This window comes from Dipodomys spectabilis, unplaced genomic scaffold (assembly GCF_019054845.1).
Source record: "Dipodomys spectabilis isolate Male_0828 unplaced genomic scaffold, ASM1905484v1 ptg000174l, whole genome shotgun sequence".
NCBI lineage: Eukaryota > Metazoa > Chordata > Mammalia > Rodentia > Heteromyidae > Dipodomys > Dipodomys spectabilis.
The window spans coordinates 5,181,428-5,193,450 of record NW_024870851.1 but is presented as its reverse complement, the minus strand read 5'-3'; the positions used below and the strand labels follow the sequence as shown (position 1 = coordinate 5,193,450).

Sequence of the window (12,023 nt, the reverse complement as noted above, 5' to 3'; positions counted from 1 at the left end):
AGAATAATCTGATGGCAGAGATCTATAGTGATAGCTACTTGATCAAGATGTTCCTATAAGCAAAATAGATGGCAGTCAATTAAATTTTTGTTTAATCTTTACTAACAAAAATGTCCTAAGTCAAAAAAAGAAATAAGTCTTGAATCAAGTCCCCATACACAAACCAATTTACAGAAACATAGGGGAAAGTCAGTGTTGCTAACATCTTAATATCCATTCATGTTTGATCACTTTTGTTATTGAAAAATCTTTTAAGAAGTTCAGAACCTACTATAGGGAACAGATTCTAGCTTAGGCGTGGTGATATTATTTTATTTCACTTTATTTACTATATGAGTGATCTATGGCAAATAACATTGGTTTTCCATTTACAATAGTGAATAAAGTTTCTTTTTTTTCTTTGAAATCGGGGCCTTGTATTTGCGAGGCAGATGCTCAACCACTTGAGCCAGGCCCCAGACACTATCTACTTTAGTTTTCAAATAGGGTCTCACATATATGTTTCAGATGGCCTAGACCACAACCTTTGTATTTACACTCCCTGTGTAGCTGGAATAACAAGCACACACCACCAACCCAAAGCTTTTATTGGTTGAGATGAAAGTCTTGTGAACTTTTTGTCTAGGCTCCTAGACCCACTATCTTCCTGGCCTTAGCCTCCAGAGTATCTAGTATTACAGGCTTGCACCAAGCATGTCTGCCCTAAAGTTTCACTTTTCAAAGAAATGTATTTAACTAAAGAAAAGAAAAGAACAGAAAGAAATTTGTTGGGGTAAAAAGAAATTTAAAAAATAATACAGGTGATTTGGAATGGCATGAAAAAATTTTTGATGAATCATCAAGTTTAAGTTATAGTTCCCTGCAACATGTTAATTTTAAAAAACAGACATATCCATCCTCCTTAGCCAATGGAACCACTCATCTATCATTTACCACACGGGACACAGCCTGTTCTACACACCTCAGCTCCAGCTCAGACTACGAACTGCTGCTGCTCTAGTTCAAAGGGAACCTAGAAACACCAGTGAGTAATAAACATGGCATGGTGGAGCATTCACACTCAAGTAATCAGTGAAAAATAGGTAAAACCATGAATAAGGTGCTACTTTTGCACATTTTGAATTGTTCGACTTCTAAGATCTGTCCCATGCTGAAGGCTCCTAAAAATAGGTCGCTGTAGGTACAGGAGATAGAAGAGTTTTGCTATCCACTTTCTAGATGACAATTAGAAAAGCAAATCATATTTTAAGTATATGTACTTATTAGCCAATAGTTCTACTTTTAGAAATCTATCTAAAGAAATAATGAAGGTCCATCAAAGACCAAACTATGAGTTTGTTCCTCAAAGCATTAAAGAAAAATATTGGAAATAACTTCTATATCCCAAATCATGGTTCACCCATAAAATGAATAACACACCCTTACCATTAAAGATTATGTTATTTAAAGCCAAGTGTGGAAGTATATGCTTGTAACCCCAGCATACAGAAAGATGAGGTAAGAAAACAGAGAGAAAAGGAAGGAAAGAAGGAAGGGAAGAGAAGGAAGGAAAGAGAAAGAGAGAGAAAAAGAAAAAAGGAAGAAAGGAGAGGAAGAGAGTGGAGTAGAGAGGAGGAATGGGGAAAAAGAGGAGAGAAAGGGAGAAGTAAGGGGGGAAGGGAGTGGAGGAGAGGAGTTCTAGCATTCAGACTGTCCCTGAGAGACAAATAAGAAACTTGTTCCAACACTTGTATATTATGAGAAGGGGAACAGAAAGCCAAAAAGATTGACCTTCTCACCACTTAACTTGTTTGAGCCTCATGTTCATTTATTGCTGTAAGGAAAAATACAGTATTATGCATGCTAATAGCATGGAAATTATTTATGAGTTTATTGTTAAATGGGGGCTATAACACAGATTAGTGATTAGTATTTTTAATTTAAAAAATGAACATATATGACCAGAAAAGTACAGAATGGACTTTGAGAAAAAGAAAACAAAAACAATAGTAAGCTTTGTTTTGGAAGGTTCCTTTCATCCTCCTTCTTGACAGACTACAGATTTCCAAGAGGAGAAAAGCCCTCTTCCTATTGTAATTCTTGACCACAACATCCCAATTCACAGTCTAAGAACCAAAGAGAACCATACCGAGGGAAGAGCTTCTTCCATGAAAGGTGAATAATCACTATTCACTCATTCACTTATTCTTTGTTTCTTTGTTGAGTATAAACTCAACAAGGCCTTAAGAAAGGTTTTGCCACCTCTATAACTTAAAAGTAGAAAATTTCACATAGGCAACTGAAAACTCTAGCATCTTCCACAGGCACTAATTTAACTCAGGGATGTTTTCTTTGTAGCAATCTTGCAATTTTGAAGAATATTCTTCATGACATAACATGGCAACTGGGAAAATTTGTATCTTTCCTTTCATCTTAGAAAGCAAGATCTGAATTACATGCACCCCAGGAGAAAAACTCTCCTTCTGTGTATATGTGAGTGTGCATGTTTTACAGAATTCTGGTGAACATCTTGGTTCCCTCTGAAGTTACATTTGGTGAGAGGAAAACTTTTGAGCAAGTTATTAGTAAAAGAATATGTAGCCGCCGGGTGCTGGTGGCTCACACCTGTAATCCTAGCTACTCAGGAGGCTGAGATCGAAGGATGGTGATTCAAAGCCAGCTTGGGCAGGAAAGTCCGTGAGACTCTTATCTCCAATAAACCACCAGAAGTGGCGCTGTAGCTCAAGTGGTAGAGCACTAGCCTTGAGCTGAAGAGCTGAGGGACAACACTCAGGGCCAGAGTTCAAGCCCCACGACCGACAAAAAAAAAAAAGAATATGTATCACATGCCAGGCCTTGCTCATTCTTATAATCCTACTTGGGGCTGAGATGGGAAGAATTGTGGCTCAAGACCATTCTGGGCAGACAAATCCAAGAGACTCGTCTCAGTGGAAGAACCTGAATGTGGTGGTGTGCCTGTCCTTCATCCCAGCGATGATGGGGAGCCTAAATTAACTAGGTAGCAGTTTCAGAGTATGCCTAGGCAGAAAATAAGACCTTATCTCAAAAGTAATCATTTGGCATTGTCAACTCACCTTGGGAAAAAGCGTTGTCCAGCTGACAGCGGGGTTCCTGACACTTTCAAATGCCCTGAGTACTTCAGTCAGAGACTGAGGCACCACACTTTCTGCACAGAGTTGGCAGAGCTCTGTAAATTAATTGTATAACTGTAATCCTGTTTAACTATCCCACGGGTGTATCTGGTAACCCCCTAAGAGATTTGCCATCTGTAAATCTAGAATGCTGAATGCTCTGTTTGCTTCAGGAAGAAGCTTTATGTAGCAAGGAATCCTGGGAATGGCTCATCCATCAGATGAGCAGTCATGCTGCTCAGAAAATAGCCATGTCTTCCCCCCCCCCCCACCCCCAACCCAGGGCTCATGGGAAGGAGGGGCCAGGACTTGCCAGGGCATTGGCTCCCTTTTATCCAAACATCCCTGTTTACTGCTTTCCTCAGGGACCAAGAATCCATACTGCCTCACCAAGCCAGAAAATATGGGTTGCCTTACCACCATCCTTCCCTCCTTTGTGGTCGGCCTTCTACACCCACAGTCCTGAAAGGAAACTTGACCAGTGCTAGCTCATCAGTAGCAGGTGAGGATGAAAGGTGACACCTTCAGTTTTAGAGGTCACTATGGCACTCACAGCCATCAGTAACAAATGGACTTGAGGAAATCATTTTCTTCCTCAGTATTTGAGGTCCTAGGGGAGAACATTAAGATGTAAAAGAACTAAAGTTGGTGGATTTAACAAATATAAAGACACTATACACAGTTGTAGATTTGAATTTGAATTTCAGAAAAACCACCAGTAATTCTTTAATGTAAACATGTCTTAAATACAGTTGGGTCAGATACTGGTGGTTCATGTCTGTAATCCTAGCCACTCAGGAGGGTGAGATCTAAGTTTCAAGATTCAAAGGTAGTTTGTACAGAAAATTCCATGAGATTCTTATCTCCAACTAGCTACCAAAAAGTTGTGGCTCAATTGGTAGAGCACTCACCTTGAAAAAGGCAAGGGAGAACATAGGACCCTGAGGTTAAGCCCCAGTACCAACTATAGATAGATAGATAGATAGATAGATAGATAGATAGATAGATAGATAGATAGATAGATAGATAGATAGATAGATAGATAATGTGTGTATGACTTGGGACATGGTTTGACTAAGAAAGTATTGGCTATTCCTAAATTTAACTAGGAATCCCATGTTTATCTGGTAACTCTGACATAGAATTACATGTTTTCTCCGTACAGAAAAGGAATGTTAAACTTCCAGACCCATTGTTTGAAGTTATATACTGAATCAGTTGAATTCAGTATTTGTCTCTCACTCATGGCCAAACAAATGTGCAGCTAGCCACACAGTGGGAGACATCTGGCTCAACAAATGAGAGGTGTGTGTTTCCTAGTGTGCCAGAAGACCTCTCCACATTTCCCTTTTCTAACAGATCAGCTCCAATTGTTAGATTCTGAACTTCAGAGGAAAAGGATATGTTGAAGGTCTCAAATATGAAATCAAAAGTTGGTAGGTGCTCTTGAAAAACAGAAAGACCTATGTGAAATACAGGTTGTTATTTGTGACAACATATACCTTTTAAATGCTCTATACAGAGGTAGCCATCTATGCATTACAAACTGGGAAGTATGCTTCAGTTTAGAGACTTGTATGAAGGTGTGCAAGTTGCTTAAGTCTTGTTATTGACTGCCACTGAGACCTGAGGGCCTACTTGGTCTGCAGGATGCCAAAATCTAGGATTCGCCATTCACTTACATAAAGTGCCAAAGTATTTGCATATTGCCTATGCAAATCCTCCTATATACTTCAAATCATCTCTAGATAACTTATAATTACTTATAATAATTAATACTATATAAATTCTCTATAAATAGTTGTTATAACAGATTGTTTAGGGAATAATGACCAGAGAAAGAAGTCTATATATGTTTAGTACACATATACTTTTTTTGAAATATTATTGGGCACTGAGGATGCAGCTTAGTAGTATGTGATTGACATTCACAGGCCATGTTTTTAAATGTACTTGCATAGCTGTATATACATGTATGTATTGATACATACATGTACAGATGTATATAAAATGTGTATACATATATTTTAAATATTATATGTGTATGTAAGTATGTGTATGCATAATGTATATATAAGATATATACACATATTGCTTGTATACTATTTATAATATATGTATGTGTGTATTTGCAATCCATGGACATGAAAGCTGCAGGAATAGAGTACTATTATTAATAATTTTCGGTCTCTCTCACTTCAGTCTATCACATTATGGATTTAGACTTTTCTGAACATATATGCTTAATTGTTTTTACCTTTCTGTTCTACTTCTTTTTACCTTAGTTTTGTTGCTATCCATCATTTAGAATATTTTGCTTTAATAATCAAAATCTTCTTCCAAATTGGAGATAGTCATCATTTCTTTCTAGAGTTTTTATAGGAATGTTTAAAATCTTTATATAACTCACCTGAAATTTATTGTGGGGTATGAGAAATAAGAATCATACTGAGAAAAGGAGTTAGCATTGTTTGAAAAAAAATAATAAGTTCGATCCAGCAGCAATAGCTTTCCTCCTTCAACAAGTCATTTAGCCTTTGAAGACTCAGGGCCTCTTTTGGATTGACAGTAGGGACTTCATTTTATTTCTCTTTGGCTTCTTCACTATACCTAGCAAAGTGCCTTATATATAGGAGAAATTTATAGTGTCTGGATACAACCTGTATTTTATATTGATAGCAAAGTAGAATTGACTAAATAACAATTCTTTTTTCAATTATGACTTGATCACTTCCAGTCTCATATATGGATGACAAGGATTTTTTTCTAATGACAGAACCCCGAAGTTGTATCACTCATGGTGATCTATGGGAATATCAAGCTTACTAAAAATTAAAACTTCAGTGTGAAATTAGGCTACCACTTATGTCAGATTCTAATATCACATAGATATTGTATGATTGAACACCAGTAGTTTTTCTTTTAACTTATGGGAGAAATGTTAAAAAATTGATTTTAAAAAATTCTAATAGCTTAAGCAGTTCTATGAATCTGAAGAATACCAGCCCATGGACAGTAAGTTTGTAAGTACATCTTACATTAGCTTGAGAGACTATAAGTAAATGCCTCTGCTTAAGTGTAAACACTGCACAAAGTCCAGCTGAACTGGGATGAACTCTAGCTGAACCCACAAGCTATTTCAGCTCAGTCTTCTGAGTTGCCATGACTAGAATTCCTGCAATACTAGAACATCTAAGGGAGAGCAGATGTCAGAGCTAGTACATGTTTACCCTGGCCACCTGACCTCTAGTTGCTTCTGTTCATTCATCTAAAAGGAGAGAGCATACAGGGCTTCAAAACCTCACATCCTATCATATTGCAAACAGGAAGGACGTGTGTTAGAAGCACCAGAAGGACCCATCTCAACTTTTCCAAAAAAGGCCAGTACAACAAACCTGGGCTTTGCCGTGTTCCTGACAAAGGAATGTCTGTGAAAGCTATTGAAACTCTCCATTTTACTATGCCAATTAATATTTCTACTTAGTCTTTTAACTTTTAAAAAGTTTCTTAAGATAACATACTGTGGTGTGTGTGTGTGTGTGTGTGTGTGTGTGTGTGTGTGTGTGTGTGTGTACATAAATATTTGCAAGAATCAGAAGTAAGAGATCTAAGCCTTGCCATTGATTTGAGATGAGCCATTCAACACTTATGGGCCTTGGTGTCTCTTTTTTTAAAAAATGATAATAAGCAAGCTTCTAAAGTCTGACATTTGGTCTCATCAAAACATAGATAAAGGGGGAGAGAAGGAGGGAAGGGTAAGTGGGAGAGAACAAGGGAGGGAGTAACACTGCTCAACAAGAAATGTGCTCATACCTGTAACCCCTCTGTATATCACCCTCACAATAAAATTAAATTTTAAAAAATAGACATAGCTGAGCACTATTGGCTCATGCCTCTAATCCTAGCTACTCAAAATTCTGCAATCTGAGGATCACAGTTCAAAACCAGCCCCAGCAGGACAATTTTTGTTTTAAATAAGACCCAAAGCACAAGAAACAAAAGCAACAAAAGATGAATTCTGTTTTATCAAACTAAAATGTTTCTGCTCAGCAAGGTAGCAATCAACAAAGGAAGAGACAACACACAGAATAAGAGAAAAATTTTGCAAACCATCCATCTGACAAAGGGTAATATCCAAAATATAGAAGGAGCTTAAAAAGCTAAATAGTCCAAAGGTAACCTGATTTTACAAATGGACAATAGACTTGACTAGACATTTCTTCAAGGAGACATAGAAATGGCCAGTGCTATACGAAAATAAGGCTTATCACCACTAATCATCAGAGAAACGAAAATCAAAAGCCCAAAGAGACATCACTCTCCCAGCATAGAATGGCTCTCCTTTGAAATACAAGGTGAGGATGTGGGGAATTGGGAAACATTAGCTGGGCGCCAGTGGCTCATACCTGTAATCAGGAGGCTGAGATCTGAGGATCATGGTTGGAAGCAAGCCCACAATAAAATAAGTAAAGCCTATAAAGTCTCTAAGACTCTTATCTCTAATAATCTTCTCCCAAAAAAATGGAAGTGGAGCTGTGGCTCAAGTGGTAATGCACAAGCCTTGATCAAAATGAAGTTCAGTGCCGAGGCCATGAGTTCAAGCCCCAGAACTGGCACAAAGGAGAAAGAAAGAAAAGAGAAAAGGGAGAAGAGAAGAGAGGAAAAGACAGAGAGGAAGGAAGGAAGGAAGGAAGGAAGGAAGGAAGGAAGGAAGGAAGGAAGGAAGGAAGGAAGGAAGGAAGGAAGGAAGGAAGGAAGGAAGGAAGGAGGGAAGGAAGGAGGGAAGGAAGGAAGGTAGGAAGGAAGGAAGGAAGGAAGGAAGGAAGGAAGGAAGGAAGGAAGGAAGGAAGGAGGGAGGGAAGGAAGGAAGGAAGGAAGGAAGGAAGGAAGGAAGGAAGGAAGGAAGGAAGGAAGGAAGGAGGGAAGGAGGGAAGGAGGGAAGGGAGGGAGGGAGGGAGGGAAAAGAGAGATAAAGAGGAAGAAAGAAAGAAGGAAGGAAGGAAGGAAGGAAGGAAGGAAGGAAGGAAGGAAGGAAGGAGGGAAGGAAGGAAGGGAGCCTGGGTGCCAGTGGCTCACACCTATAATCCTAGCTACTCAGGAGGCTGAGATCTGAGTATCTCAGTTCAAAGCCAGCCCAGGCAGGAAGGTCTGTGAGACTCTTATCTCCAATAAACCTCCAGAAAACTGGAAGTGGCACTGTAGCTGTAGCTCAAGTGGTAGAGCACTCACCTTGAGCTGAAGAGCTCAGAGACAGCACCCAGGCCCAGAGTTCAAGTCCCACAACTGACAAAAAAAAAAAAAAAACACCAGAAAGACAAAGAGAAAAAGAGAGAAAGAGGAAGGAAGGAAGGAAGGAAGGAAGGAAGGAAGGAAGGAAGGAAGGAAGGAAGGAAGGAAGGAAGGAAGGGAGGGAGGGAGGGAGGGAGGGAGGGAGGGAGGGAGGGAGGGAGGGAGGAGAGAAAGAGAAAGGAAGAGGGTGAAGGAAGGAAGGAGAGGAGAGAAGAGAACCTTTGCACACAGTAGGTAGGAATACCAATTAATATGGCCATTATGGAAAACAGTATGGAGGTTTTTCAAAAACAATAATAAAACTGCCATGTAATAGAGTAATTCCACTAAAAGGCATATATCCAAAGGAAACAAATTACTATACTGAAAAGATACCTGTTCACATGTTCATTGCAGCAATATTCACAATAACTAAGAGGTGGAAATCACCCAAGAGTCTTACTACCTGATGAGTGGATAAAGAGAGTGTGTTACATATGTACCATGAAATACTATTCATCCATAATAACAAAGAGTGAAATCCTTTTCACAATACGGATGAGACTAGATACCATTATCCCAAGTGGAATAAGCCAGGCAGAGAAAGACAAGTACCACATGGGCTCATTTATACATGGAAGTTCAGACTGGAATGGATGCCAGGGCCCAGAGAGGATAGGAGGAGGAAGGAGACAGGGTTTCTCCTAGATTAGGTTAGTCCTAGCTAACGGCACAGAAGGGACCTTGTTAAATGCTTTAAGCATAAAAAAATGATAAATGTTTAAAGAAATGGCTCTGTTTAACCCAATAAACATTATACAATCTATGTGTGTGGAAACTTCACTTCGTATCCCAGTAATATGTATATGTTTCATATTTCTATATTAATGACAAATATTTTCATTTGTAAAAGAAGCATGTTAAATGTAAGAGGAAAAAAAATTCCCCAGGATTTGCTTCAATAGTGGAAATCTCTATTGAAATTAACATGTGATCTCAAATAGAAATTTCCAACTCCTTTTTATGAATAATAAAAATAATATGCTCTTCCTTATACTGTGGAGAGTAAGTATTCCATGGCAGTTGTGTGTGTGTGTGTGCATACGTGTGTGTGTATATGTGTGTGTGGCCAAGAAGTTAGAACTTCTAAGTCTTGATTCAGATAAATAGCCAAAGAACTGTAGATTCCACAAAAATCATTTGCTTAGAAGGGAAATGAATCATGAATGGGTCTGCCACATAGTTTCTTAATTTCCCGCGCATTCTTGGTCCAGGGTTCTGAAATGAAGACTAGGGAGAAGAGCCTATGCCATGCAATTGTGCAGTCCTTCTTTCCCCTCCTCTTTTATGACTCCTCCAGAGGGGGCATGGACCAGTGATATTGTTCAAAGTATTTCCGTAAATACTAGCTCAAGTCATTTCCCCCCAAAACTATCCCACCAGCAGATTTGCTTCTCATCTCAGCAAGCGTGTGTGTGTTCCAGATGTCTTTGAACTCGCTGTAGGATGTGGCACAAACCATCCCAGATTGCCTTGGTTATCCTAACAGAGTTATCCCACTAAAGGCTTTGCCCTGCGTGGGCTGACCCCCAGCTTCTACCTCAACAGGGCAGACAAACCAATTTGCTTCCTGTCACTCTGGGTTGCTGATTCAGATCAGAAGTGTGAGGCTAACGTACAGATGGCACCCTTGTTTATACCCGGTAGTTCCTCTGTGTGTGTGTGTGTGAGAGAGAGAGAGAGATTTCTCCCAGAATTAGCAAAACTCCTAGACTGAGCATTGAAAAGGGACACCATTTCTGTATTTATGTGCAGAGCCATTTCTCATTTAATGTTTGCAGCCCTCAGAATGGCTTCCAGTCAAGTTTGTACTGTGTGGTTGGTTACAGGTTCAGAAGATGGTCTTGCACAGAAGCAGCGACCACCTCGCCGACGATGTCAGCAACCCAAAATGTTGAGTAGCCCTGAGGACACCATGTACTATAACCAGTTAAATGTGAGTTCAAAGTGGCAATAAAGCTGTTTCGCTAGCTTTGTTTCCAGTTAATAATTCTGTTATTAATACCTGTTCCAGCCCCTCCAGCCCCACCCCCCGCTCTCTTATGCTCTCCGTCGTGAACATGTGCTTAGGCTCTTTATCTGTTGCTTTCATGTCAGGATGTCTGCCTTCACGGTGAATAATTGATGTGGTTTATCAAAGACGAGCAAGATGCATGCTTCATCAGGCTCACTTGAGCCCTTTGATCAAAAAAATTATGCTGTGACTTCTGATATTATCAGCATCTGCTTGCATTCAACACAAAATCACTTTGAATTAAAAATTAACGACTTGCTGCTCTGCTTTGACTGTGTGTTCTTGGCTTTCTCCACAGGGAACTCTAGAATATCAAGGGAGCAAGAGGAAGCCAAGAAAACTTGGGTAAATATCTGTCTTCTTAGTTCTAAGCAACTGTAAACAGAAGGGGTCCTTTGTGATATCACAGAAAATTGCAAAACTTTCCAGCGAGGCTTCTAAAAATATTCCATCCGGATAGTGCCACTATTGTTGACATTGGAAACTCCTTTTCATAGTTGCAAGTATACAAAACTTGAATCTATTCTGTCCTGAAAGACTGAAATTGTCACGTGAGGGCTAGTTATTTCTCAGAATTGTACTTTCTTCCTAACTGAAGATGTGAAGTAAGCTGTATGCAACTATCCTTCCACAAATAAGAGGACTTTGGGAAGTGCAAATGAGCTACTTCCTGAATGTTATCTTACTGGGAGGAGGGGATTAAAATATGAAGGGAAACTTCCTTCCAGTGTGAGAGAGAGGAGAGCAGGAATTTATGAAACATTTGATTAGCATCTCCATTGAGAACAGCCATGAAGATCACTGGTGCTAGTTTGAGAGCTGGTGGAATGTAGGACAGGAATGGAACTTTGTGATCTAGAGGAAACCAGCTGGAGACAGAGAATTGAGTCATATAAACCAGATTGCAGTATGACAACAAATTCCAGACACTCCTGAAGTGGAGCCATTATCAGTGTGTGACCTAGAGTTGGAAGGCTTCATAGCTCAGACCCAGGGACTTCTTGAGGTGTGTGTGTGTGTTGGGGGCAGGGGAGGGAGGTTGTCCTGGGAGGGGGAGAGGCACAAATCTCACTGTCCTACTGGTGACTATAGCATTGGTTTGTTTTTCTGTTGAAAACTCTCCTCTTTTCTTGGCTGCAGCCAAATCAAAGTGCTGGATGGGGAAGATGAATATTACAAATCTCTGTCCCCTGTCGCCTGTGTCTCAGAGGAAAGCAACTCAGCCTGCCCTTTCTTTTTTTACCCATCTTCAAAAAGAGACTCTTTTGCTCCACATTGAATTGCATCCGATGACCCTATATCTGTCCCAGGTAAGAACAATTATAGTTACTGACTGATTGCCACTGACCAAAAAGGCCTGGTTGTGGAATCTGCCTCTTTGAACACACAATCTGTGCCTGAGCCTTGCTGAAGAGTTTACAGATTCCTAAATTATCTGCCTATCCCTGCCACTGTTCTGTGCCCCCTGAGATGCGTAATTCCTCCTTTTCTCATTTCCTGTTCTTCTGGGATGCTTATGACAGTCCTTCATGGAAGAGTAACCCACTTTC

General features: G+C 39.8%; 1 protein-coding gene across 2 annotated transcripts in view; it reads left to right on the top strand.

Moving 5' to 3' along the window:
• Window positions 1-11,771, top strand: part of Myo3b (myosin IIIB) — a 370,163-nt gene extending 358,392 nt beyond the window's left edge. For both annotated transcript variants that reach the window (XM_042694123.1, XM_042694122.1), the window contains 3 exons: window positions 10,289-10,395; window positions 10,772-10,818; window positions 11,614-11,771. In XM_042694123.1, coding sequence (XP_042550057.1) covers window positions 10,289-10,395; window positions 10,772-10,818; window positions 11,614-11,752 — 293 coding nt within the window. In that variant the 3' untranslated portion in view covers window positions 11,753-11,771. The remainder of the gene's footprint in view (window positions 1-10,288; window positions 10,396-10,771; window positions 10,819-11,613) is intronic.
• Window positions 11,772-12,023: the final 252 nt, after the last annotated feature.